The sequence below is a fragment of the Trichoderma camerunense genome (genome assembly GCF_050948025.1).
Source record: "Trichoderma camerunense strain CBS 138272 chromosome Unknown V8C40scaffold_13, whole genome shotgun sequence".
In the NCBI taxonomy this organism is placed as follows: Eukaryota; Fungi; Ascomycota; class Sordariomycetes; order Hypocreales; family Hypocreaceae; genus Trichoderma; species Trichoderma camerunense.
Window position 1 is genome coordinate 966,381 of NW_028145357.1, and position 26,244 is coordinate 992,624.

The 26,244-nt window shown below is 47.7% G+C and overlaps 10 protein-coding genes across 10 annotated transcripts; 5 read left to right on the forward strand and 5 right to left on the reverse strand.

Moving 5' to 3' along the window:
- Positions 1-150: 150 nt before the first annotated feature.
- V8C40DRAFT_267918 (uncharacterized protein) lies at positions 151-496 on the reverse strand (the record flags this gene model as incomplete). The annotated part of the gene is made up of 2 exons (XM_083219916.1): positions 151-383; positions 463-496. The coding sequence occupies 2 exons, from the start codon at positions 494-496 to the stop codon at positions 151-153; spliced, it is 267 nt and encodes an 88-aa protein (XP_083071400.1).
- A 1,605-nt stretch (positions 497-2,101) lies between these two features.
- V8C40DRAFT_267919 (uncharacterized protein) lies at positions 2,102-2,890 on the reverse strand (the record flags this gene model as incomplete). Its single annotated transcript, XM_083219917.1, has 1 exon — positions 2,102-2,890. One exon carries the CDS (start codon positions 2,888-2,890, stop codon positions 2,102-2,104), a length of 789 nt encoding a protein of 262 aa, XP_083071401.1.
- A 2,030-nt stretch (positions 2,891-4,920) lies between these two features.
- On the forward strand, positions 4,921-7,246 carry V8C40DRAFT_276094 (caspase domain-containing protein; the record flags this gene model as incomplete). Its single annotated transcript, XM_083220802.1, has 2 exons — positions 4,921-6,598; positions 6,651-7,246. The coding sequence occupies 2 exons, from the start codon at positions 4,921-4,923 to the stop codon at positions 7,244-7,246; spliced, it is 2,274 nt and encodes a 757-aa protein (XP_083071402.1).
- Positions 7,247-7,939: 693 nt separating this feature from the next.
- Positions 7,940-9,574, forward strand: V8C40DRAFT_280929 (putative MFS transporter; the record flags this gene model as incomplete). Its single annotated transcript, XM_083221491.1, has 2 exons — positions 7,940-8,041; positions 8,099-9,574. 2 exons carry the CDS (start codon positions 7,940-7,942, stop codon positions 9,572-9,574), a joined length of 1,578 nt encoding a protein of 525 aa, XP_083071403.1.
- V8C40DRAFT_250524 (TMEM53 family protein) lies at positions 9,474-10,814 on the reverse strand. Its single transcript, XM_083216997.1, has 2 exons — positions 9,722-10,814; positions 9,474-9,659 (listed from the first exon to the last, which is right to left on the reverse strand). Exon 1 carries the CDS (start codon positions 10,687-10,689, stop codon positions 9,814-9,816), a length of 876 nt encoding a protein of 291 aa, XP_083071404.1. The 5' UTR covers positions 10,690-10,814; the 3' UTR covers positions 9,474-9,659; positions 9,722-9,813.
- A 1,468-nt stretch (positions 10,815-12,282) lies between these two features.
- Positions 12,283-12,675, forward strand: V8C40DRAFT_276097 (uncharacterized protein; the record flags this gene model as incomplete). The annotated part of the gene is made up of 1 exon (XM_083220803.1): positions 12,283-12,675. One exon carries the CDS (start codon positions 12,283-12,285, stop codon positions 12,673-12,675), a length of 393 nt encoding a protein of 130 aa, XP_083071405.1.
- A 912-nt stretch (positions 12,676-13,587) lies between these two features.
- On the forward strand, positions 13,588-13,948 carry V8C40DRAFT_276098 (uncharacterized protein; the record flags this gene model as incomplete). Its single annotated transcript, XM_083220804.1, has 2 exons — positions 13,588-13,663; positions 13,695-13,948. The coding sequence occupies 2 exons, from the start codon at positions 13,588-13,590 to the stop codon at positions 13,946-13,948; spliced, it is 330 nt and encodes a 109-aa protein (XP_083071406.1).
- Positions 13,949-15,368: 1,420 nt separating this feature from the next.
- On the forward strand, positions 15,369-19,917 carry V8C40DRAFT_55137 (uncharacterized protein). The gene is made up of 8 exons (XM_083223117.1): positions 15,369-16,351; positions 16,525-17,741; positions 17,807-17,967; positions 18,032-18,062; positions 18,115-18,285; positions 18,348-18,666; positions 18,721-19,326; positions 19,386-19,917. The coding sequence occupies exons 1-8, from the start codon at positions 15,587-15,589 to the stop codon at positions 19,803-19,805; spliced, it is 3,690 nt and encodes a 1,229-aa protein (XP_083071407.1). The 5' UTR covers positions 15,369-15,586; the 3' UTR covers positions 19,806-19,917.
- Positions 19,739-21,988, reverse strand: V8C40DRAFT_250531 (uncharacterized protein). The gene is made up of 3 exons (XM_083216998.1): positions 21,750-21,988; positions 20,543-21,552; positions 19,739-20,471 (listed from the first exon to the last, which is right to left on the reverse strand). The coding sequence occupies exons 1-3, from the start codon at positions 21,750-21,752 to the stop codon at positions 20,402-20,404; spliced, it is 1,083 nt and encodes a 360-aa protein (XP_083071408.1). The 5' UTR covers positions 21,753-21,988; the 3' UTR covers positions 19,739-20,401.
- Positions 21,989-22,184: 196 nt separating this feature from the next.
- Positions 22,185-25,866, reverse strand: V8C40DRAFT_250535 (acetolactate synthase catalytic subunit). The gene is made up of 7 exons (XM_083216999.1): positions 25,219-25,866; positions 24,886-24,987; positions 24,694-24,761; positions 24,417-24,603; positions 24,258-24,348; positions 22,796-24,209; positions 22,185-22,721 (listed from the first exon to the last, which is right to left on the reverse strand). The coding sequence occupies exons 1-7, from the start codon at positions 25,365-25,367 to the stop codon at positions 22,663-22,665; spliced, it is 2,070 nt and encodes a 689-aa protein (XP_083071409.1). The 5' UTR covers positions 25,368-25,866; the 3' UTR covers positions 22,185-22,662.
- Between the last annotated feature and the right edge of the window lie 378 nt (positions 25,867-26,244).

Sequence of the window (26,244 nt, forward strand, 5' to 3'; positions counted from 1 at the left end):
TTCAATCTACAGTAGCGATTTGCGGCTGCATACTTGTCATTTGGTCTAGTCTAGCTGCCTTGGGGATTCTATCCTTTGTACTAGATGGGTGATGCAGAGGTTTCAGCCACCAACGGCTTGCTTTGCCTCCTCAGCATGTTTCCCGTATCCTTAGGGCGCCTTTTCCCAAACCTTGGAATCTGCTGGCATCGGATATCCATTTTCTGGTGGATGTGCTACCTCATGGTCTTCAATCCACTTAGCCACACTGTCAAGGTCGCAGCATTTATGCACAGTGTTGAAGTTGGCAAAGGGATCCGGGATGTCCTTTACCCAGTGGTGCGGGATGACGCCGACGTCGGCACTGCACATGATGTTCTGCCGAAGCATTTCAAAGCAGTGGTCTATATATGTGATTAGCAAGCGATACGCGCCCATCCATGATAGCAGCGTGTGTGGATACTCACTGATGTGTACTTTTACGGTAATCGGTCTGTCGTTGAGCCAGGTTGCCCATTTTTTGTTTTCTGGTCTTTCGTAGTACTCTCGGTGATATACTTGGCGGATTACATTGAGGCACTATCTATATGTTAGCCCGCTCATGGGATAATAGCAGCAGCTGTCACCTATACAGTAATAGATTATACTAAAGTCCATTAAGAATTTATATAGCCTTATAAAACTACAGGGGGTTAAGTTTATTAAAAACTAAAGTAAAGTTTATTAAATAATATTTAGCTATAGGTAAAAGTAAAATAATATTTATATATATTATAAATATAGTAAAATAATATAAAGTATAATTTTATTACAACCCAACACTTAAGGTCGCAACAATGGGCTAATTAACCAGGTGCAACCGGATTAACTATAATTTAAACAGCTAATTAAGTCTTAATTATTTTACTTATTTAACAAGCCCAGTAAGCTTATACTTTTTATACTTATTTTATAAACTATATAAGCCTAAATTTAACTAGGTATATAAGTCTTATTTATATACTTATTTAAAATAGTTAAATAATTAGTTATAAATATAAAATAATACTTAATTATACCTACTAAAGTATTATTTACTAGTTATGTAAATAAACCCTTTTACTTTTATTAATTGCCTGCTAGTTTAGCCTAGCTTATTTACTAATATAAACCTAGTATAAGGTTTATCCCTTAGGAATTCCTCTTATATTAACTATATAAGAGCTTAGTTTATTACATAAAGCCAGCAAGGCCCTTAATAAAAATAATATTTACTTATAATAATAGTTAATTAAGCTTTTAATATATTTTCCTTTATTTTTTTATAAAAAAACTATTAATTATATAATACTAAAATATTAATAAGCTTCTACTTTAAATTTATAATTTTAATATTATTTAAAACCTTTATAATTAACTATAGCTTTTAAATAATAAAAAAATAATTATATTATTATTACTAAAGGCTGCTAATAGCTAGGATAATATTTAATAAGAGGAAATAATATAGTTAATATAATTAAAAAGGCTAAAGTAGCTAAAGTAGACTATATAATTATATTATTATAAGCGCTATATAAAGCTAAGTATATATTATAATTTATTATAATTTAAAGTTAAAGACTTATAAAGGCTATTACAGAGGTTATTATAAAGCTATAGCTGCAGCTGCAGCTGGGCTACTTTATTATAGTTAATAAGGAGTTTTTAATTATAGTTAAATTTATAGGTTAAAAAAACTATAAGGGGATAGTTAATAAAATAAGCTAAAGCTTCTGCTATAATAAGGCTTACTGTAATAGCTACTGCTATTTTTAAAACTGACTTTAAGACTAACCCTAAGACTTAGTCTAAGGTTAAAAATATTATTATTATTTTAATTATATAAATTAAAAAACTAGATAAATTAGCCAGCCCGTAAGAAGTATTAATATAACCGGAGATATATTTTTTAAATAAATTAGCTTTAATTAATAGTCTTTAGTAGTTTATAGTATAATTTTATATAAAGATATTATTTCCTAGTATATTATATTATATTTTAATATATAGGTATAGTAATTGTAATTTAGGGGTAAAATTAGCTAGTTATATAGGTTATATCTGTGTAAATAGGAATTTTTATCTATGTAAATAGGAAGACTTAAAGAGAATCCCACGAGAGCCCAGGCAAGTCCTCAATGTGCACGATGTTTCTAAAAGAGTCCTTGAGAATGGTTCCCGTCAAATAATGCAAAATGCCACCACCACTGGCATCTGCACGTTGAATAATGAACTCGGGGTGGTATAAACAGGGCTGACTTATTCCCCTAGGCGATGTCTGCGAGCTCCCTAGCGAAGACTGCGAGATACTTGATGCCGGTGTAGAGATAAACGACCGCAGTGAATTGTCTTGTACTTGCGGCCATGATGCTGCTTGCCCATCCAACAGAGCTGTAGCACCCTGTAATCTGCCTCCACGAACGGTTGAGGGATCGATAGTATATATAGACAATTTCCCTGCTACTGAAGGGGCCTTTTGACGCGATTCGTTTGTAGCTATAGGGATGCTTGGATCGTCGTCATTGGTAGATGCCTCATCGAAAACAGAAGCACTCGTACTGGGGGCAACGGTGCTTAACATTGGATTTGGATCCCACAGTTGCGTATGGCTAAGTATTGGGGGATCCAGGGCATTGACCGGAAACAGAGACTGCTGGAGTTGGGGTGTCCAGAATGAATTGTCGAGCTCTGAAGGAGTAGCTAAGGGGCTGTTGGCGGCCCACGACTCTAGCCTCGATTGTACCATCTGCAAAGAGCACAAGAGAGAATCCGCTTCTCTATCGTTGTCTGGGATGATAAAAGTCGCGAATTCTTCCAGGTTGTTCATGGAGCAAATCAGCAACCGCAGGGAAGACGCATAGCTCTCAAGATTCTGTCCATTGAAATCCATTGTAGCTTGAACAGGTTTAGCACGACTCCTTGTGGTGACACCAGTAGCTCTGCCGGGGATCCGATTGTTGTACATACCTCCAATACCAAGACAGATAGTATGACAAAAAACCGAGTAACAGGGTTTCCTACCTAGCAAGTACCCTCATTGATGAATAGTAGCTATCTACACTCTTATATATATAGATATATGTTCATGTATGTTTTTATATATACGTTTGTACGTATTTATGTTCTTATTAATAAGTATGACTTATTGCGGTTCTCTTACGGCATCCTGTGAGCCTTTCAATTCTTTCGCCTACTTGTCTGCTTAGCTTAATGAATTATTGGATATGTGTAGCATGTACGTGGGAGAGGGGCTCTAGATAAGCGCTGGGCGAATAAACTTGTTTCTGTTATATCACAGCAAAGTCACGTATTCGTAAATGGATCAGTACTAGCAGAATCATTATTTCGGACACGAGTATTGGCTTTCTCTCGGTCATGTTATAGGATAAATTGCTTCAATATCCACTTTCACACAGAGTAAACCATGATGCCAAGTCTAGATTTTAATCAACAGCCATAGTAGGTCTATATCTCTGCAACTCCGCTTCCTCTATAGACTAACACGTGTCAAGCCACAGTTGTATTATTGCTCCACATGAATGAACTCGGAATATGGCCCTTATTCGCGGCTCAATCTATTCTGTAATGGACCATCCTTTAATGAGTTAGGCAGCAATATTGTGCCGTATGTGAGGGGAGGGGAGTGCAACCCCCACGTCCGACCAGTCACAAAACCAGCCCCAGCACACCATCTCAGACGCAGTTGAACAAATCTTCGGTGAAGAGCCTTGTCGTATTATTTGTGCTGGCATTTTGGCGTGATTTGGGACCTATACGACGTCGTCACTTAAAAGGCGACGGAGGATTCCCCTCTTCATATACTCCATTAGGCCTGAAATGGGGTTGTGGCATGAGCTGAAGCCTGACACCTATGCAGTTCAATTTGATACAGTCCATTGGCCAAGACACTGCATGCAGCCATGATAGATCAATTCTCAATATTGATTTAGCAATCTGCATTAGAGAAGGGGGTCAAATATATAACCACAGAGGTAAAGTGGCATGATTTTTACCTCTGAAGATTGCAGATGCAATGTGAGCCGCACGTGGACGAGCCTGGCCGCTGTTACTCCGCAGTATAAAATGATCCGTTACTTTTGATGTCTGCAACTTTTATGGCATCTACGTTACTATGGTGCTCAGCTGGCTTCTATTGGGTATAATATTTAAGTATGTTGGGTATATTATGCTGTCCGAATTGATCTATAATATACGATGACGTATTGCTCTTTGCTGGCTACAATAATCTGTCCATTCATATTACTTTGGTGTCCTATCCAACCATCATATGTTCGGTATCGTTTTTATGCAATTCACATCATTCATTACACTCTGTCGCACGCACGAATGCGTAGTAAATCTCAGTGTAGTACGCCGTTGCTTCTCAAAGGTAACAGCACAGGTGGAAAGCCTTTCATAGGAGCTGAGTTCTTTGTGCTATGGGTACTAGAACTTTGACAAAGAAACAAGCCCGAGCCCATTAAATGTATAAATGCTAGAGTTCAATGTTTGAACTTTATGTTGGGCACCAGAAAGTAGTTTTGAACTGTTGCCATCATTATTAGCCCACACAAATTTTGTATCAAAAATTCCCAATCCCCCACCTGCTTTACGATGAGGTATCCTTCGTATTGTCATGTGAACCATAGTGGAGATAATTATTTGTTCTATTGGATAGTGCATTAGCCTAGGGAAGTTGTGAAGCAGTTATGAAGGCAGCTTAGATAGCAAAAGTAGTCTTAGGCTTCGACCTACGATCCAGTTGAGTTCTGTATAGCTACTCGACGAAACTAAGAACAAAGTTGAATATAAATATCCTCTCCAGATGAAACTGAGCTTCCAGGTCCTCTTGCCCACCAACCACTTTTTTCTTACCTCCTTTTCCATTTCTATTATATTGCGCCATCAAAGACTGTTACTATGACGAGCTCTTCTCAAGACAACCGCAGTCCTCAGAAGTGGGCAGTTCTAATTGGAATCAACTGTTACATTCCCGGAAACACCCGCCACCCAGTCTACGTAAAACCCCTCTCTGGTTGTGTAAATGATGTGGAAGTAGCGGAGAATTACCTTGTTAAGCATCAGCATATAGAAGGCCAACGCATTCATAAGCTCATCGCATCATTTTCTTCTACCAATGGCTCTTCCCTCCCGGCTGAGTCGCCGGAAAATTGGCCCACCTATGAAAACATGAAAGAGGTTTTCGAGAGAGTCACAATGGAAGCGAATCCAGACGACATCATCTATATTCACTATAGCGGTCACGGCGGAAGAGTCGCTACCATTGGTCCTAAAAACAAGAATGGTGACTCCAGTCTCAGGATTGACGAAGCCTTGGTTCCTGTTGATTTCAACACGGGTGGCAGATACTTCATGGATATCGAGCTTGCTTGCGTGCTTAAAAGGATGGCTGACAAAGGTCTGCATGTCACGGTTGTCCTTGACACCTGCCACTCGGGAGGTATGGGAAGAAACGCTGTCGAAGAGTCGCCTAGGTCAAAGATTCGACCAATCCAAGGCGACAGTGCCTACAGCAAGTCAAGCGTTCGATCAATCCAAGGCGTCAATGCCGACGGCATAGATTGGACAAGACTTAAAACCGATATTTCGGATTTTCCAGAACATGAACTTGCACACATAGCTCAATTCCACATTGGGAAGCGACCAAGCAACTCAACAACAGAGCGGTCACCCCAAGGTTGGGTGATCGTAGCAGCATGTCAACCACACGAAGTAACCGGGGAAAGATTACTAGCCGTCGATGGATTGGAACCGAAAACCATTGGATATTTAACGTACGGGTGGTACAACAGCCTCCTAAATGCTCCAGCAAATATATCGTACGATGCACTTTTCCGCCGAACACAAGATATGATGCGACAAATAGGAGTTAGTAATTCTCCAGTGATCATGGGAAATATTCGACGGCAAATGTTTCTCAATACTGCCACTGAGGTCACTCACACTATCCCTATCTCAAGTCTTGGCGACCGTCGAGCTCTGTTGTGGAGCGGCAGAGCACATGGAGTCTGTGAAGGTGACATTTATAAAATTTACTCTTGGGATACAAGCCATATCGGACTTTCCAGCCCTCATCTAGCAACCGCTGAGGTTAAAGTTCTTCGACCCACCGAGGCAGAAGCTGACCTTCAAATGAAGGTAGGGGAGCAAGTTCCGGCTGTAGGTTGTCACGCTATCCTTCTACACCGAAATCTTCCAAGAGTGACTCTTCACCTGGTGGCGATGTTGGCACCAGATGCTACTGAGACACAGAAGTCAAAAATTGAGCAACTGAAAGCTTATGATTTGTCAAAAGTTGAACTAACTGCGAAGATTGTGATTGGGAGTACGAGGCAAAATCCCGAGCGCGATAATAACAGAATCTTTCATTTCGATGTCATAGTGAACTGTGATGGCCATTATATGCTTCTTGAGTCAGGAAATGGACCGGAGATGCTACTACCAGCCTCATCTTCGCTTGAATTATTGTTTGAGCTCATTAACCATATAGGACTGTACTATCACTATCAGACACTCCAATGCCCTAACCCAAATCCGAACATTTTCGATTTCCAGCCACCTCCAATACAACCAGATAGTCAGTTCCTCGGTATATAAGCACTCTATAATATTCGCTAACAAGAAAGTAGAATACTGGAACTACTCTTATGGACAGCGAATTAAGATAAGTGATGGAAGTTCTTTCGACTTAGCCTTCAAAAACAGGACACACGACTTCTTGTACATTTCAGTCTTTCGTTTTTCATCGTCCTGGGGAATTTCACGAGTTTACCCTCCTCCCGAACTTGGTGACTACGAGGAAGTAGATTGGGGTCACGAGCGTCGGCTCAGCATCACGCTACCGTTTCCAACATCTGCTTCTGGACAACGATATGTGGTCGAAACGATCAAGATTTTTGTCACGACCCGACCCACCTCTTTCCAGGTTATGGAGGGTCTTTCGGACGTTGATTCTACATCTGAAGTTAAGGAATCGTTCTTAGGAGAAGACAGTTATCAACAGCTCCACAATACTCTCCAGACGTTTGACAGTCCCCACACGCAACTTGATGATATTGAGGAGCTTCTTAACAGACCACCTTTTGTTACAGTGGGCAATGATTTGGATTCTACTGCATTTAGGCCTCCACTAAAAAAGCACGAAATGGCGACAATAAAGATTAGCAGCGGTACAAGGGAAATTTGGCAAACCAAAGATATTACAGTTCATATTTACCCCAACTAAAAGATAACTACCTTCTCTCCAGAGCGCTTCAAGACATCAATCTATACTGTTGAGCCTCAGCAAGTTGGTAAAAGCGATCAAAATAATTCACTTGAGTTTAGCCATTTTTTGCCGACAGGATCGAAGGCTCCGACAGTGTTGGTCATTGTTGAATGACTGAAACGCATGCACCAAATCTTGAGCTCTATGCATAGAAACAATTGAGGCTCAGTGGCTACGACCGTTTGTTCCAATAAAGCTGAGGTAACCTGTCGTCAACCATCAAATATGATACGAAATTGGTGCCCCTTTTTTGTGGAAGAAACTTTCCTATAAATAATCTTTTGACAGAACATTAGTACAGATGTTAGTACTGTCGCTATTGACAAAATAGATGAATCGGCAGTTGGTGGTTTGTCACCCAACACCAGACATCCCATTCAATGCCCGTGCTCCCTTTACCCCGTTATCCTCTGCCTGGCGTGAAACTAGCACAATTGAAACACGTTAAAGACACCTTTGATCCTCTTTGTATGAGGCAAATAACTTGTCTCACTAATTTGCTAGTCACCCACATCATTCTGACTCGGAAGAGGCTATTCAGAAGTTCAATGGCCAGAAAGCAACATCGCCACTTGGTTTCATTTCGGTTTCGATCCCTACATCAACTGTAGTGAAAGTATAATGAAAAAACCCAACAAATATCCAGGGCCTATGCAGCCTCTTGGGCGGAGGTTTTGGTTGGCGTTCTGGGCAATTGCGGTCAGTAACCTGACTGCATCATTTGATGCCACTATGCTGTCAGTCGCGTTGCCAGTAAGTGTTATATCCTAATCTAGCTCATTCTTGAAAAGGCTCTTATAATTTCTTTAGACCATATCTGCAGAGCTCGGAGGCTCTTCTACAGAGGCTTTTTGGGCAGGAACCTCGTACCTCCTCGCATCCACAGTCTTGATGTTCATCTGGGGAACGTTAAGCGATGCCTTTGGCCGACGAATCATCATTCTTGCAGCTCTACTAGTATTTGCTCTTGGCACGATTCTCTGTGGCGTTGCACATTCTTGGACGATGATGCTAGCCGGACGTACTGTACAAGGTATTGGCGGAGGAGGCATCGTCTCACTAACAACGATGCTCGTCACGGACATGGCGCCGCTACGGGAACGTGCGCGCCTATATGCCCTTATCGCCTGCATTTGGACTGTCGGAACTGCAACAGGGCCAATCATCGGTGGAAGCCTGTCCAAAGCGAATACATGGAGATGGATCTTCTGGATCAACCTCCCCATCATCACCATCAGCTTCGTCGGCATTGCTTTCTTCTTACGGCTCTCGCAGAAACCTCGAAGTCTGTCAGAAAAGTTATGTCTGTTTGACTATCCTGGCTCGCTGTTATTCATCGCCTCAACGACTACGTTCCTAATACCAGTCACTTGGGGCGGTACCCAGTATCCTTGGTCAGGGTGGCAAACCATTGTCCCTTTGATCCTCGGCATTATAGGCATTGTCCTATTCGGCATATACGAATTCAATATTCATTCAACCAAGCTGCCTCAAGCTCGTCTCATTCCCTCATCCATCTTTGCCAATCGATCCGCATGCATTGGCTACGCGTCAAGTACTGTGCATGGCATGGTTGTATACAGTTTACTATACTACATGGCAGAGTACTTCCAAACCGTCAAGATGTACAGCCCCGTCATTGCTGGTGCCGCAAGTCTTCCTCAAAGTCTGACAGCTGCTCCGTGTGCGGTTGTTGTCGGCATCATAGTCGCCGGGACCGGGAAATACAAGTGGGCATTGTGGGCAGGTTGGTCTCTTGTTTGCTTGGGATGTGGCCTCCTCGTCCTCTTGGACACGCACACAGCGGTTCCAGAATGGATATTCCTGGAAGCAGTTTCTGGGCTGGGTCTTGGACTCTTATTTCCCTCCATTAATCTCTCCATACAGGCCTCTGTGCCTCAGCATGAGGCTGGGATTGCCGCAACATTGGTCCTCTTCTTTCGTTCGCTGGGTCAAGCACTAGGAGTTGCCATTGGTGGCACTATATTCGACAACCGACTTCGAGCCAACCTCGAAAACAGCGTCGAAAACGCACCATCAAGCATTATGGCATTGATGGATAGGCTTCATCAGTTGCCGCCAGATAATCCAATATCTTTACAGATTCGAGATGCGATGTCAAGGTCATTCCACGTGATCTGGATTGTCATGTGCGCCTTTGCAGGTCTAAACCTCCTCTTGAGTTTCTTAATGAAGGAGTATGACATGGATCAAGAGCATCAATCGGATCAGGTATTTCTCCTCAAAGACATGGGTAGTCCAAGCTCGAAAACGACCGCAGAATAGTCGAGTCATGTATGAAGGGTCTCCCCAAGTTCTATATACAACACTCCTAGCCTTAGCTCGTAGCATTGAACCTTCTGATTTCCTCCTGTATATAGAATAAGTAAACAAGTTACACATTGCTGAAACTCCATAGTAGCAATTATTCACCCGGTGAAAATCGGTAGTCCAAAATTTAAGATCGATCCGATGAATCCAGGCGGAAGCAATCTCACGATACCATCTATTCGCTCTTTTACCACTCAGAGCTTAAGTACCGGAGATTTCCATGCTTCCGAGTCCTCCCAATAAGAGGCAATCGTTTTCCAGTACTCAAAACTGTGATCCCGCACCAAAGCACAATGCGGACTGCCATCAAACGCAACGCCTTCAGCCTGGAGGCCTTGCTGCGTCCTCGCATCCTCAATGTGAGCTTCCACGTCTTCCCATCTGACTACCTGATCTGCTTTCGAATACAGGTAAAGTCTTCTCGCCGTTCCTAGTACAGCTGGGTCGTTTAAGTGAGCCCGCAAATGCTTCACTGATCTCATTAGACCCGCATTTTGAAGACCAGTGATTATCCCTATAGTTGGATACAGCAAGGTTTGGCCCACGATGCGAGCCGGAAAGGCACTCGGCAGAGAATAAGCTGCAGCCTTATACGCATTCTCAAATGAAGCGTCTCCCGGACAACAATCCAGGACGAATAATCTCACATGTTTGGAAAAATCTATATCGCTGCGCTGATCGTGTAAGCTGAGAGCCATCTGTATAGCACTATTGCATCCACCATGCGAGAAGATGTGCCACAGAATCGACGACCGTTCTCTCTCTGCCTCGATATGCTGTATCACGATATTTCGAGCCGGGGTAAGTCGAGCGTGCAGTACACTGAATGGGAGAGCAGCCATCTCAAAGAACCGGGCGGTGATGAGCAAGATTGATGAGCCGGGACATAAAGACGAGTATCCATCGAGATATTTCTTGATGCGATTCGGCGTTGCACCACCCAGCCAGGTGCATAGAACAATGAGCCGCGGGCAGTTTTGGACGCTTATTACTTGATCTGAGTGCCGAGATATGTAGTAAATGTCTTGTCCTATTGCCTCAAGAGGCCAGAAGACAGTCGAGAAAGACATTTGAAAAGCAAGCGCTCATGGGGTGTAGGATGTCATAGGCTCGATATACTTCATTCCAACAGCGAAGCACGGCAGAAGAGTTAAAATGGCCTCTAAACCAACGATTTAAAAGGTATTTAGCTGTTGGGAGAATCTGCTGGGATACGCGCATCCTTCAACATTTTGTTGGGTCTAGTCTTGGACTGTCGTCCCGGTTAGAGAGACTCCACCTTCTCAAATGCAGCATACATACATGTACTCGCCTCTTATGATAGTTTTTGAGATGATATTCTAAACATTGTGTATTGGCTCTCTCTTAAGTAATCTATAATTGCTTGGCCATAATGTCCAGGTGTCGATAATAGCATTACGCCCAGTCTGTATGAGCCCATGCTTGGCATTACCTTTCCTCCAAGTATGCGGCATGGCAATCTAGTCAACACAATGAAAATATGGTAGAGAAATATTGCCATCATATGCGATAGTATATGTGGCAACTCTTGATTATTGTGCAGAGCTTCCTCAGACGCAGTGTGAGCATATTTTAACTAAGGGGCTCTCGAATCGTCCCTCAGATCGCATTCAGCACTCATGCGAGCGATATCCGACATGCGCCAGGGAGCTAACTTTTGCCACTGTCATTTTTTAAAACCGGATAATGATCGATGGACGTTATTTTAAGCCTAAGACACGGCCCCATTCTACATGCTTGGCGTATCCTCCTAACGATGGGGACTTGATCAGTTCTCAACATTCTGGGTCTTTGGAGTTCACAGGGCACAACACTGTTAGATTCATCGATAATCTTTCACTCCAAGGAGATCCAGGAGCCCGGATTCTTTTCCGGTCTTTAAATGAAAGCGTAACCGCTCTCGTCACACAAAATTTTGGGCGTGTGACATTGTGAGATTGATTTCCCGATTTTCCTGCAGTTAATAAAGAACAAAAAGAAGGAAGGAAAGGTTCGTCTTGCGAATCACTCATCATGATTACGCAAAACCCGGCTCTGAAAAGCGTCGGTCTCTTTGATGAGAATTTCTTCAACGGCAGCTGGCATTCTGCAAATACGGTTCAGCTGAAATGAGACCAGATCTGCCATCGAGTGGAGATGGAGACTATTCAAGGATGTGAGCCTGCAAGGGGGGCAGATGCATTGCTAGGCCCCGGCAATTGGTCAAAGTGGCTCCCTCGATTCCTTCGAAAGGCTGGGCGCCAATGAAGACGTGGAAATAGAATCATCACATCTGGGCACCGACGTGGCTGCTGTAGTGCCACTGGTCAAGTGTTTGTCTTCGGGGGTAACCATTATGCTCTGTCTGTTAGTGCTGGGGAAGCCGTCTCATGGGGTGTGCTGAAAGAATACAGGCTCCGCTGCCGTGATGGAGAATGGGCGTCAAATGCGGCGATATCTTTGTCCTACCCACCTCGATCCTCCTGGAGCTCGAACCATTCATTCGGCGGTGAGTGTACTGCCCAATGGATGAATGGGGTGGTGAGTCGGCATCACTAGAGTCTTGTTTCTGTTCACACTTGAAATGCAAGGTTTACTGTTGTGTTGTATTAAAAATCATGTAAAGCAGGCAGCCTCGGCCATTCGGTTCGCGAAAGACAAAGATGGCAACCAATTTTTACGATGCTCATCCGTCGTCATGGGTCGGCATATGCATGGCGTTGCTACTTTGGTTAGGACGATTTGCGTTTCCCATGGCATTTTCGCATCCTGCTGACAATGGAGGATCGTCTTGGACGAAAGCAGCTTCCACCAGCTCGGATATGCAGAGACAAGGGTCCATGTTCTCCAAATTTACGAGTGCCTCTAAAAGTAAAGAAAACGGTGCGCAATGCAGTGTCAATGCAATCGTGGTCCCTTTCCCGAGGTGGCAACTGGGGGCAAGAAACCCACCAAACCGTGCAGACATACAGCCAGCCAGCCACTCGGGTCTTTCGCCGTGTGGCCGCACAAGTTCCCTCTCTGTCACCGTCGCTGTCGCTGTCGCTGTCGCTTGACGAAGCATCGGGCATTGCTGCCTTACTTTGACAGGAGGTTCAAGCATGCAAAGTGTGATAGAGGCGCGCTGTCCAGAACTTCTCTATTCATGCACCCGGCGTTGGGTGAGTTGTCAGCCCCGTCACCACTAAGAAGGACTGAATTGACGCCGAGATTGCGGTTGCCGCCCGCAGACCAGCCGGTGAGTCCGAATGTGAGACACTAACAGCCCTTGTAGAAGTACCTAGCGGTGGTGTGTGAAGCTGTTGTCGAATGGGAGAGAACTGGTGGCTCAATAATGTAGGTGCTCGCACCGCAGAAAAAGCATCTCAGCCAGCAGCAGCTCTCGCTGGTAGCACTCACATCTATGGACATGTATGATTAAACCAGGAGGATCTGTTTCCGCTCGTTAATTGACAACGATAGCAGCATTGCGATTCTCAATGTACCAGTAGTCCTCGTATACACCAGAAATTGGCCTCAGGAGACTGGGCAGTCTACTGGGCTACCTCTGCTTTGCTTCTGCTTGGTGGTGTTGGCAGATGGATCCATGGGCGCCCCTCTCACCCCACATGGCCATAATTTGCGGGAATGGGGAGCAAGACAATCAGCATCTTCTGCTAGACCGTTAGACGTGGCTCACAGTGAAAGGCTCAGAAGCAGACTGATAAGTGGTGCGCCGAGACGGACTCACCATAGCCCAAGCCTTGTCCCTTCACGTGGCATCAATACATTGACTTGGGTGCTTTTTCCTTACTGAATGGGGATGTAGACATCATCTTACTTGTGCACCTGCCGCTCTGACGCCGCCTATCAGGCACGGCCTGAGAGGCCTTGCATATGCAGGCAAGCCGACAAAAGTATGGAGCAGAGATCTTGATGTCACATCCGACACGTTTGGACGGCTCCGAGTGGATGGGCCACCTCTGGCTATGCTGTCTTGGTCTGTAACAGGACTCCGTATTCATGCCGGCAAAGCGCAAGCCGTCAGCTGTTGCAGTTCTGGCTGTGAGGATGATGGACAGGACCATGGCGAGAGGGTTTCGGGCCGTAACGGTGGCTGCACGTCATTGCTTCGTGGCCGTCATTACACGTCTTTTGACGGACGCTTTTCCCTTCATCGCATCATATCAGTGCCATGTCTCCAGGACCACCTCGTTTCGCCGCCAACTGCTTAAAAGGACGGTTTCGTTCACCTGGACAGGGATGTCCTTGGTCCTTGTTATAGCCTTGGAGCTCCTCACAGACCGCCCGGTGGTCTCATGGACCATTGATGTGCTAAGGCCAGTCTAACCTGAGCTAGAGCGGTAGGCTTTTTGTAATAGCGGCCGCAACGGTTTAGAGTTTCGAGGGCTGTTCACGATGGCACACGGCTGCCAGTTGTGCTTCTCCGTTGCTGGGATTGACTTAGCGAGGTGATGGTGGCTGCTTGGATGTCGAAGAAGCAGATGCTCTAAAGATGAGTACCATGGCAGCTTGATGCCTGAGGATCTATATTGCAGTACCTCCTTCATTGTACCTAGAACAGTACAGGTACAAGAGTCGATGGTCTCAACGTTATCTGCACGTGTCCAGGCCAGGCACTCGATGCATTTCGTAATGACAGGGATTGGGGGAAAAAAGCTCCAGCCTAATGTCAACCTAACTTGAATGACAAAGCGGCAACAAACTCAATGGCAATAAGCATCAATGCAACAATGCAATGCTCGTCCTCTTGACTCAGTGGTTCACAAATAGAAACATCAAATTTGATGTCCACTTAATGTTGCATCAACTAAACAAGGAAGCCTCCACTGTACGACGGCACCTACAAAGAAAACCCCGAGCACCTTGGTAGGCAGGTAGGCACCCTGGTGGCCAGGTACGGTACGGTACCTGTAAACACATGTAAACACACCAGGCGAAACGTGCATATCATGAGCAAGGCCCAAGTACATGTACCCCATGCCGGGTGCATTAGATGGCGACAGGGGTGCGAGGCCATTGCGTCGTACTGCCCGAGCTCAAAGAGCTTCACCAGGTACAGGTACAAGAGAACAAAGCGCAGGCAGCCCCGAGCTTCAAGCAGAGCTGCAGCTTCATTCATTTCTCCGCGCCAGATCCGGATGCCGGTGCGGTGGACAGGGGCAGAAACGAAAGGGAAAAGGAAAAATTGGAAGCCTGGAAAATGAACAAAGCTCACCTCACCAAACCTTAGCAAACGACGGAAAACAGAGGCTGGATGTCGTCCATGTTCAGCCGTCAGGGCTGCGTTCAAAGAGGCAGGTCAAGCTATAAGAATCAGCTTCTGGCTGGGTCCATTCGTCTTTTCCTGCCCGGCATCTCCATCGTTGTTTTCGCATTCGATCCCATTGCTTTTCCGGCATTGCCTCCTGCATCATCAATTGCTCTAGCAAGCTCGCCTGGCAGATTCCTGCCTCAGCTCCGTCCTCGTTTTCAGCTCGAACTAAAGCACCGCGCTTTCTGCCATTGTTGAGCCTCGTTTCTGCTTCCATTTCTTCTTCATCTTCTTGGTCCTTACCTCAATCTCGCTGGTTGCACCTTGCAACGGCACACGCCATACACCATCACGTCCGCCGCTGCATCTCCTCGTTCAAATAAAAATCCCAGCTCTTGTCTTCCGGCACTTACTTCGCCTCATACTATACTCGCACGCTACTGCAGGTAGCCCTTCTGACCGGATCTTTGCTGTCAGCCAAGCTTTGCTTCTCTCCCTTTCCAGCCAAATTCAGCTTTTCCGTCTTGTCACGGCTGTTCCAACAGCATCTGGAAGACACAGGATCCCTGTCTTTCTCACGCCTGTTTATTCCAAACTCGGCCCTCCAATCTCGACTTTGGCCCTGATCTACGTCCCACCCACGATCTACATCTCCGACAGCGCTAGGCCGTTTCCATCCGTCAAGGGTTCCAGCATCTGGCTCTTGGCCCAAGATGGCCGTTGTTGCTGGTGAGGGCGCAGTCCTAGTAGCTCTCAAGTACTTGTATCCGGCTGTTGTCTTTCTCTACTACTTAACCTCGTCTGTCTTGGCCTCTTGCACTCTGCAGGCTCTTAAGAAGACTCAGGATGCGCAGCCGGAGCGTCCTAGTCGACGGGCCGTCATCTATATACTTGGATTCTTCCTTTCGACGTACGGGGCCCAGCTCATCACACTCGGCACGCAGTCAGTAATCCAAAGGTCTGCCCCCCTTGAACATCAGGTCATCAACTACTTATCGTGCATTCTCGTCTTCGGTATTCTGTGCATCCAACTCATCGAATCGGACACAATTGTATGGTTTCCATTCCGTGGGTCATGGTTTATCGCGCTGCTCTTTGAGCTTGCCATTGCAATCTTGACGGCCGTCAATTCAAGACAAGCTAACCTCAACTCCTATGACATACTCCATATAACCTTCTTCTGCTTGAGGCTTGCTTCACTCATCATTCTAGTGGCTTGGACTTGCTTTGCTTTATGGACCAACTCCAACCCTTCTCTGTTCGACGAGGAAACACAGCCACTTCTGCAACCTAATGGTGAACACCCTGATGCTCAGGCAGCCACTGGAGAGCATGCCAATAGCTCTAGTTATGGGTCGACAACGCAAGGCGACGCTGAGGAGACCCATTGGGAAAGAAGACAGAGAGAAGGTAAGGCCGAATTGGAGAAGAGACTTCAGAAAGACGGGAACTGGGTTGAATACGCCAAAGGCTTCAAGGTATGTAAATCCTATCTAAATTTTTGACAGCCCAGACATGCAGCCGCTACGTCTTTGCTCATACGATATTGACCCTATAATCTGAATTGCTCATCACAAGACTCCTCCCCCGGGGGCTCGAGACCACTGAATAATTTTAAATCAGCTTCAGCTGACATGATTCCCTGCTTTAGATTTTGCTCCCGTATATTTGGCCTGTGGGAAACCGCCATCTACAGCTACGAGCGGCGGCCGTTGTACTCTGCATGTTTGCTTCGAACGCACTCAATGTGCTTATTCCCCGACAGACGGGCATAATCATGGACACTCTTAATGGGAAGCCCGGTAATCCATGGACAGCCGTCATCAATCTTGCACTTCTACGACTGCTGGCTTCAGGTTCTGGTGTCGAGCTTATCCGCCAGTGGTTGTGGCTACCTGTCAAACACTTCTCACGGGAGAACTTGTCCCGAGCCTCTTTTTCTCATGTGATGAAGCTGTCTGCTGATTTCCATGACTCCAAAAGCTCATCAGACATGATGGTGGCTATGCAGGGCGGATACTCTATCACAAACGCAGTTGAAAGTCTTTTGTTTCAAACCGTCCCAATGTTGATCGACATGTGCGTCGCCATCGCCTACCTCTCCGTCAAATTCGGCCCGTACGAAGGCCTGATAACTGTGGCTACCGGGATCGTTTTTATAACACTTGCGGCCCGCCTCGTAGCTGGTACCAAAAATAGCAGTCGCAAACGCCAAAAGGCTTTTACCAAAGAGCATGCTATTCGTTACGGCGGGTTGAGTTCGTGGCAGACCGTCAACATGTTTAACCAGGTCGGTTACGAGGACAACAGGCATGCTAATGCAGTAACGGCTCGATGGCTTTCTGAGACACAATGGCAAATTGGATGGCTCTTGTCCACTTCGTTGCAGACCATCATTCTCACTGTTGGCCTCATGGCAAGTGCATTCCTCGCTGTCTTTCGCATTCGCAGTGGGCAAGCATCACCGGGCCAGTTTGCAATGCTTCTCATGTATTGGACTCAGCTCACTGCACCACTGCAATTTTTCGCCTCTCTTAGTAAGAACATGAGCGATGACTTCATTAGCGCGGAACGTCTCCTGGCTCTTATGAAGATCAAGCCTTCGGTTGCGAACAAACAGGGCGCACGGCCTCTCAAGTTTAAACGAGGAGATGTTCACTTGGATCAAGTTTACTTCGGTTACGATAAGCGAAAGAGTATCCTCAACGGCATCAGTCTAGACGTTCCAGCAGGAACGACAGTGGCCTTTGTGGGCTCAACTGGAGCGGGTAAATCGACGCTGCTCAGACTCCTCCAGAGGGACTACGACGTCACCTCAGGCAGCATCCGGATCGACGGTCAAGATATTCGCGATGTTGATAGCTCCAGGTAAGCCTTTGATTCAAGGTATTGGTTGTAGTGCTCCTGCAACAGCGCTGACTCGTTTTCTCTAGCCTACGTGATCGCATTGGCTACGTTCCCCAAAGTGCACTCGTTTTTAATGACACCATCATGAACAACGTGCGCTATAGCAGAATCACCGCATCGGACGAGGAGGTGTTTGAAGCATGCAGAGCCGCTCGTGTTCATGATAAGATCTTGGGTTTTCCGGATGGTACGTAATACGACGATGAGTCTCGCCGCGGTACCATGTGTTTGCTAACCTTGTGCGTGACTAGGCTACGAAACGGAGGTTGGCGAACATGGAGTGTAAGCTTGCCGTTATTGTATCCCTATTAGACTTTTGAGCTAACGATGGCAGCAAACTTTCCGGTGGAGAGCTTCAACGTCTAGCAATTGCCAGGGCGCTTCTGAAAGATCCTAAGATTATTCTTTTGGACGAGGCTACAGCCGCTGTTGATAATGCTACTGAAAGAGATATCCAGAAATCATTAAGGATCCTCTGCAAAGGACGCACAACATTCGTCGTGGCGTAGGTTTCCTCTTATTCCCCCCAAGTCTATAATAGTTGCTAACCAACCATCCCGTGCCCAGTCATCGACTTTCTACCATCAGAGGAGCGGGCATCATTGCTGTTGTGGAACACGGTCAGATCATCGAGACAGGTACTCATGATGAGCTGATTGCCTTGGGCGGTCGATACTTGGAACTGGCGACAGGCGACACATTCCGGGAAACGGAGGACAGCGATGATCAGTCCAAAGTGCTTGACGACGCAAATACTCTTGCCAACGATTCTTGCTCAGAGAGAACCACCACTGAGACGTGCAAGACACACGACGAAAACGATCAGGCCAAAGTACCGCCAGAAAGCGATGGCAAATCAGCAACAGGCAAGAGGTGTCAGAAGGAGGTAGATTCTGACATAAATTCAAGTGCTGCAGAGAATACTGACGGATCCTGTTAGGGGTCCCGATTGAATCCTGTGGCCCCTGAATTTACACCTCGGTCAATGGCGGCAACAGCGGCGAATTCTGGATCCAAGACGGTATCTGAAGGTAAGCCAACTACATCTTCAGCCATTGGCAACACAGGGACATGGGCTGTCACCGGCCACCCTAGCAAACTTCGATGGTCCGATGAAGTGTCCATTATGGACGACCGCGGGACGAGCAGTACGCCCAAGAGCCTCTCTACTGAGTCAAGCCGCCGCCTCAGGGCGAAAGATAGTTCTGAGAGCAGTTTCACGGCATCAGAGCTCCGCGCGTCGGAAGTTATGCCCGCAGCGATTGGTACCCAAAATCCAGGCATCACACCACTCCCAATGGGCGGAAAAGCCAAAACGAATACCATCGAGGCTTCCGGACGAGCTGCGCTGCCCTCACTGGCACGAGGCTCCCCCGAGTCCATCGCAGAGACAACGGTTGTCCCTTCTGATATTGGCAATGTGGTTTTCATGCGACCGCGCTACTCCCGTCGCATCCAGTCAAAAAGCGAGCCTGTTCAAAAGTCTCCAAAGTCAGAATCTAGTAAATGCAACGAACCGCCTGCAAAATCAACCGACGCCAATACTGTACGTGCATCATTAAATTTCAAGGGTGAAAGTATATACGTGACTAACTCATCGGATAGGAGCAACGTCGTGTGACTGCTCAAACGGTTCAAACGGCTCAAAGCAACAGTCCAGCACCTTCCATGATTCCTAAGCCTGGCAACAGAGGCTCGCCCACTGTGAGACAGCTTCCAATTCCTCCACGGCACTCGAGTGACGGGAAATGCGGCACGTATCCAACTCCAGCGCCCAAAGACAACTCAGGACGAGCATCAGAAGGAATTCTCTCCGTTACAAAAAATAAAGAAACGGCAGGTGTTGCAGTAACCAGCACTGCCAAAAACGAAAACCACCCGCTGCCAAAGACGGGAGAAAATCAGTCAATTATGACAACCTCCAGCCGAGGCGGTCGAACCATCCGACGCCCACGAGCCGGATCCCTTCGCGGACGCCGAGGCCGCATTTTTCGAGGCCCCGTGGCACCTGGGAGCCAAGAATAGAATACGGGGGATGAAATCAAAAACAAAAAAAAAATTGCCTTGAGTTGACTAGGTGTTTTCCGACGCAATATCATTTTGGTTTGTATAGATATAATCATATGAATACTTGTTTAGCATACCTAGACAAGTTTTTACGACGTACATGTGTTATGGGGAGGTCTTGTACGAATAGGATGAAACAGGAGAGAGACTCAGTGAAGCCTGATACTTGGAGACAAAAGTTATGAGAGAGGAAGCGTCAAGGAGACGCCAGAATACCACTGCAGCTTCATACATGTATATACTAGCGGTTGACTCAAGGGCACCTTGTTTTGGTGCAGGTATAGATAGAAACAGTGCGAGCATAATTATAACGGAAATCGAGTGCTTCGTTTACAGCTCTCTCTATTTACAATCATTAACCACGCTTTGGTCATTTGCGCCTGTTACTCAGTCATATCTAAAATGAAGACGTAGGCCCCATTCTCTCTGTTTTTTTCTCTTCTTCTTCTTTTGAAAGCCCATAACCGTGACACCACATTGGCACACCTCTTTGCAACTTGCTGTTCCGTCTCTTGGGATGTTTCGTGCTCCTTCATATAGAGTCAAGAGTCGCTTTACCGTCCTGCACCACCGGAGCCGGGAGCGCCTGGGGCGCCTCCATTACCGCCCATCATATTCCGTGCCCTGTGAGGGTTTATATGATTAGAACATGTCCGTTTTTCTTATGGATGAATATAATGGATAAAAACACTTACATCTCGGCAATGTTGGGGTCGGACATTAGAGAGCCGAGGTCGGGCATGCCGCCTCCGCTGCTGAACTGGTTGGCCATGTCGCGCAAGCGGGGGTTGCTCATGAGGTTGTTCATCAGGTCGGGGTTGCTCATGAGGCTCTGGGCCATGTTGGCGAACATGGGGTTGCTCATGATGGAGCTGAGGTCGGGCATGCCACCGCCACCACCGGCGCCGCCGCCGCCGAACATGGAGGCGAGGTTGCTGAGGTCGGGCATGCCGCCGGCTCCGGCGCCGGGCGCGGCGCGGGAGAGGTTGTCCTGGGCCTGGTCGGCCTCGAGCTCGTCGACGCGGCGCTTGGCGGTCTCGAAGCCCTTCTTCATGGCCTCGGAGCCGCCGTTGCCCTCGTACTCGATGCCCTGGCGGTAGGCTTCCATAGCGCCCTTGGGGTCACCCAGAGCGAAGCGGGCGAGGCCCAGGCGGGACCAGGCCTTTGTGTAGGAGGGGTCGATGGCGACGGCGGCTTCGGCGTCGATGCGGGCGGAGGCGTGGTCCTTTGCGGCGGAGTGGGCGGCGGCGCGGTTGGACAGGAAGACTGCATTGGAAGGGTGCAGGCCGAGGGCCTGGGTGTAGAGGTCGATAGCGCCTGCGTAGTCCTTCTGGGCCATGGCGGCGTTACCCTTTGACTTAAGCGACTCGGCCTCCTTCTTCTGGGCTTCGCTGGGTTCAGGGAGAGATGAGGGAGAGGGTGCTGATGCGGCAGCGGCGGGGGAAGCGGCCGGTGACGCGGCGGCCTTGTCCTTGGCCTGGAGCTTCTCGTAGACGGCGAAGACGTCGAGCAGCTTCTGGGGGCCAATGGCGGCCTTTACGGCGGCGTCGTCGCTGGGGTCGACCTTGAAGGACTCGGCGATGCAGTTGATGGCCACGTCGATGGAGTCCTTGTCCTCGGCGGTGAGGGTGCCGTCCGTCGTCGACGTGGTCAGGAAGTCGCAGATGGCGAGCGCGAGGCGCTGCTTGGGAGTCTGTTGGGCGGCCTGTGAATATCGGGAGAGAGATTTGGTCAGCATGTTTTCTGAAGCATCATAGTTGAAGAGATTCTTTTTCTGTGGTCTTTCATAGCATGTGTTCTTTTGTTCTTCTCGATTGCTCCAACTCCGGACCGGAATCTGGGCTTCAAGCGGGGTGTATGGAATGGATGGCTAGATGGAGGGGGAATCGTGGTTTTTCGTACCATGGCTGCAAATCTGACTGTTTCTTATTCTATTAGGCGCGAGAAGCCGCAGGAGCTTTCGGCGCAAAAGGTCGAAGGAAACTGAGAACAGAAAAAAGAATACAAGAGACGATGGACGGATATCTCTAAATCCAGACGAGGGAGGAAACGTGGGAGAGAAAAAAAAGATGATCGGCGGAAAAGGGAGTTTCTGGAGAGAAAGGCCAGCCGAAGGGACCCCGCGGTGTTCTAGATTAGGCTGTCATGGATTTTGGGAGGGGGCCCAAAAGTGGCAAAGCGCATGGGCCGAGGCGCTGGAATATTCTTTTGTCTTTTTTTATTTTATTTCTTGGTACGTACCATTTCGATAGAGCGGGCAATATTAACATCACATGCATGCACTATTGGCAAACGAGCGTCTTCTTCATGCAGAAGAGCAGGAACACGTTTAGATCAGAAGCTTTGAATATGCCCCATTTCAGCTCAAACATAAAACTATTCATCCTGTGTCACTTAACCATATTTCATCACTCAGCAAACAAGTCAACTCAATGTAGGCCAAAACTGTGATATTGTATCATTCAGTCCAACCCATCATGCTCAACACACTACAAGCATGTGTTTACTATATCTTCATCCTATCCAATCACCTTTTTTCGAACTCAGGGTAAATCTTTTCGAAACCCCATTCGTCGCACTCTTCCCAAAGCCCCCCTCGCGACAAATTTTTCAAGTGCCACAACTATGAAAGCTAGGTCTCGCCGCCTTTGAGCACCAAAATAAGATAAAGAAGAAAACTCCAAACGGAACAATATTGTGTGTAAATGACACAAAAATGATATAAACCCGAAAGGGAAAAAAAAGACGGGGAATTGAACTGAAATCAGGGTCGAATAGGAAAGTAGTAGACTCCTCCAATGATTACTTTAATCGCTTAGGAATGCACACCCTTCGTTCTCTCCTTCATCAGCTCACGTCGCTGCTTATCCTTCTCTGCAAATTCGTCAGTATGTCTTGATTCACAATGACGAATAGAAGCTGTGTAGCTTCGGAAAGAGAAAACTTACCAGGATCAAAGACGAGGAACTCGTGCAGAGCCGATCCAGCCGGCACCATGGGCAAGACGGGCACCTTCTTGTCGGTAACAACTTCCAAGAGAGCGGGACCGTCGGTATTGATCAGCCACTTCAGAGCATCAACAAGCTTATCGGGTTCTGCGACACGCTGGTGCTGCACGCCCATTGCGTCAGCCAGCTTCATGAAGTCAGGATTCTTCTGGTGAGTGTGTGAGTAGCGATCCTCATAGAAGAGGTTTTGCCACTGAGTCACCATGCCCTGCTCCTCGTTGTTAAGGACAACAACCTTGACGCCAATGTTGAACTGCGCAGCAGTGGACAGCTCCGTCAGGGTCATGTTGAAGGAAGCGTCGCCATCGACGTCAATGACGAGAGAGTCGGGCTGAGCTACCTTGGCACCAATGGCAGCGGGAAGGCCGTAGCCCATGGTGCCCAGACCACCAGAAGTGATCATGGATCGAGGGTGTCTCCAGCGGAAGTGCTGGGCAACCCACATCTGGTGCTGGCCTACGCCGGTGGCAATGTATGTCTTGTCCTTTCGGTCGGCCGTCAGGTTGCTAATCTCCTCCATGACAGTCTGCGGCTTGATCAGGCCAGTCCGCTCAGCTCGCTGGTAGTGCGATAGAGGGTACTTCTTCTTCCACCCCTTGATCGCGTCGAACCACTCCTTTCGGTCTTCCATGGTCTTGGCTTTTACCTGGGGAATGAGGAGCTTCATGTTGGCGCCGACATCGCCTTCCACGGCCTCGGTAGCCTGGACGACCTTGTTGATGTTCTTGGGCATAATCTCAAAGTGGATAATGCCACCACGGCCCTCAGCAGCAGCTTGCCTAGCTGCAGGCGCAAATTTTGAGACGACACCAGTGACACGGTCGTCGAATCGACTACCGAGAGCGATGATAACATCAGCCTGCTGCATAGCCATATTGGCATATGCTGCGCCGTGCATGCCCAGCATGTGCAACGACTTCTCATCCAGCTCGTCAAAGGCGCCCAGACCGTGAAGGGTTGTGGTGACGGGGATGGAGGCCTTGTCTGCAAGCTCCTTGAGAAGTTCAGGACCACCCTCAGACTGGATAACACCTTGACCGGCATAGATGACGGGCTTCTTGCCCATGTTGATGAGATCAGCAGCACGCTTAATGGAAGCATTAAGCTGCTGTGTGCTCAGCTCCTTGGCAGCACGGGTGGCAGCACTGGGCAGAGTCGGCAGAGCCGTGTCGGTCGGGATGGCTCTTCTCAGGATACCAGCAGTGACATCTTTGGGCAAGTCGACAAGGACGGGGCCAGGCCGGCCACTGGTGGCAATCTCGAAAGCCTCGTTGATTCTTCTGGGCAGCTCAGCAACGCTCTTGACCATGACGTTCCACTTGGTACAAGCCCGTGAGATACCCACAACGTCTGCCTATCTATTTGTTAATAACATAATTAAAATTTAAAGGCCATAACGTACCTCTTGAAACGCATCGCTGCCGATTGCTGCAGTGGGGACCTGGCCGCAGAAGACGACCATGGGGGTTCCGTCTGACAGAGCATCTTGCATCCTGATATGGCATGTTACTTTTATGTTCACATCTGGAAGCACTAGTAGCCCAAAGGCATGTACACTCACGGAGTAATGACATTGGTAGCGCCAGGGCCGGAAGTCACCACGACGACACCGGGTTTGCCCGAGGCACGGGCATAGCCCTCGGCCATATGGCCGGCTCCCTGCTCATGACGGGGCAGGATAAAATCGAAGTGTTTTGAATTGTAAATGGCGTCGAAAACTGGGAGAATAGCGCCGCCAGGGTATCCGACTATTAAGGTGACTCAAGGTTAGCGAGAGTTGCTTAGCTAGAGTTATGGAGTAGATGGAGCCCGGGTGGGCGGCCGGCATCGGAACCTACAAATGTGCTTGACACCTTGGCGCAGCATCATCTCGTGGAAGATTTCGCCTCCGGATTTGCCAATGAATCTAGCGAGTAAGAAGAAGAAGAAAGAGTCAGAATAAGCTCAATTGAGTTTTATGAAGGCTCTCTTGATGTGATTTTTCGCCCCTGCATGCATATTCGTAGCGGCGGAAAAGGTTTTCAACGTACGATTCATCCATGTCAGGCCTCTGCGGATTGACGAGAGGCTGCACATGGCTTCGATCATTGTCTGCTGTGTTGAAGGCAGGGCTCGGGACGGGACGGACGTTTCTGTTTTGCGCAACCAATTGTCATCTTGTTAGCAAATTCTATCCAAGGAAAACAGAAGAATTCCCAATGCACGCGCCCGCAGCAAAAATCGACTGTCTCGTCCACAACTTGGCACCCCCGGTCATCGGCGGCAAAAAAAACAAGATGTAAGAACACCTAGTCTTCGAGGCGCACAACCGAGAAAAAAAACCACCAATGCAAAGCTCACGAGGGTTTCAATTTGTAACTTACGGTGCAGCGCTCGCCGTCGCCTGATTTCTCTGGCCAGTAGGAATCTTCTTCTGAGTGGCGGCCTTGATGGGCGTCGTCGTTGAGGTAAAGGCACGAGCCTGTCCCAGAGCCCGAACGGCTCTGGTTGTCGCCTGGCGACTTCGGAGCATCGCGAACAGAGCTATAGTAGTGGATAACAGATACAAGAGTCGAGTTGAAGAAAAGAAGGTTGGGGATTGAAGAATAAAAGCGAGAGTGTGCGCAGAGATGCTTTGCACGTGAGCAGACTGGGTGCTCTTTTTCCTTTGCGAGGTGCAAACAATTGAGGGTATCGCGGGGGAGGAGTGGCGAGGAAGAATAACAGGATGGAGAAAAGAAATAAGAAGAGACGATTGAATCGGAAAAAGTCACTTAAGCCTGGGCCAGGTTAGAGTCAGAGGGTCCGTTCTAAGGGCGATGCCGGGCAGATCTACTAATATTTGGCAGTGATCGGACCTAGTCAGACTTCGAGGGTTACTTGTCGCCAGGTAGCCTGCCGCTGTGACGTGCAGGCAACGGTACGAAGCTAGCGGGTACTGCAATAGTTGTCCTTACTGTGCGTGGCTGTGGGGTAAGATTTTTCTCTTTTTTTTTCTTTGTATTATAATTTTTCAGCAAAATATAATAACCCTTTCTCCCATTGGGCTCGGAGACGCCAGGGCAGACAGAGTTCAGATGGCAGCAATTCAGGGACGGCCAGCCCGTAGTGACCAGCCAATCAACATGCATGTGCGCGCCTAAAAGTGCGGGGCTTGGGCATTTGCCTGCGTGTCACGGAGAACATACAGCGGTTGGGTACTTCCAGCAGCACATGTGCGCCACGCCAGCTGAGTACCCCATACTTGCAGTTGCCCATCCATGGATCGCATCGCATGGCTGCGAGCACCGTAAGATCATCGTAATCCCGAGTGCTTCTCAAGTAAGTATGTACATGTTTGTATCAATGTTTACCTGGTCCTGTTCAGCGCCAGCCTTTGCCCCTGCCTTAGAAGCCAGCTTGCCCTACAT

Coding starts and splice junctions, on each gene's coding strand:
- V8C40DRAFT_55137 (XM_083223117.1), top strand. CDS start 15,587: ATGGCCGTTGTTGCTGGTGAGGGCGCAGTCCTAGTAGCTCTCAAGTAC. Junction 17,742..17,806: donor CGCGATGTTGATAGCTCCAG/GTAAGCCTTTGA, acceptor CGTTTTCTCTAG/CCTACGTGATCGCATTGGCT. Junction 19,327..19,385: donor AATCAACCGACGCCAATACT/GTACGTGCATCA, acceptor CTCATCGGATAG/GAGCAACGTCGTGTGACTGC.
- V8C40DRAFT_250535 (XM_083216999.1), bottom strand. CDS start 25,367: ATGCTCCGAAGTCGCCAGGCGACAACCAGAGCCGTTCGGGCTCTGGGA. Junction 24,210..24,257: donor GCAGCGATGCGTTTCAAGAG/GTACGTTATGGC, acceptor ACAAATAGATAG/GCAGACGTTGTGGGTATCTC. Junction 22,722..22,795: donor GTTCCTCGTCTTTGATCCTG/GTAAGTTTTCTC, acceptor ACGAATTTGCAG/AGAAGGATAAGCAGCGACGT.
- V8C40DRAFT_250531 (XM_083216998.1), bottom strand. Junction 20,472..20,542: donor GACCCCAACATTGCCGAGAT/GTAAGTGTTTTT, acceptor AAACCCTCACAG/GGCACGGAATATGATGGGCG.
- V8C40DRAFT_250524 (XM_083216997.1), bottom strand. CDS start 10,689: ATGTCTTTCTCGACTGTCTTCTGGCCTCTTGAGGCAATAGGACAAGAC.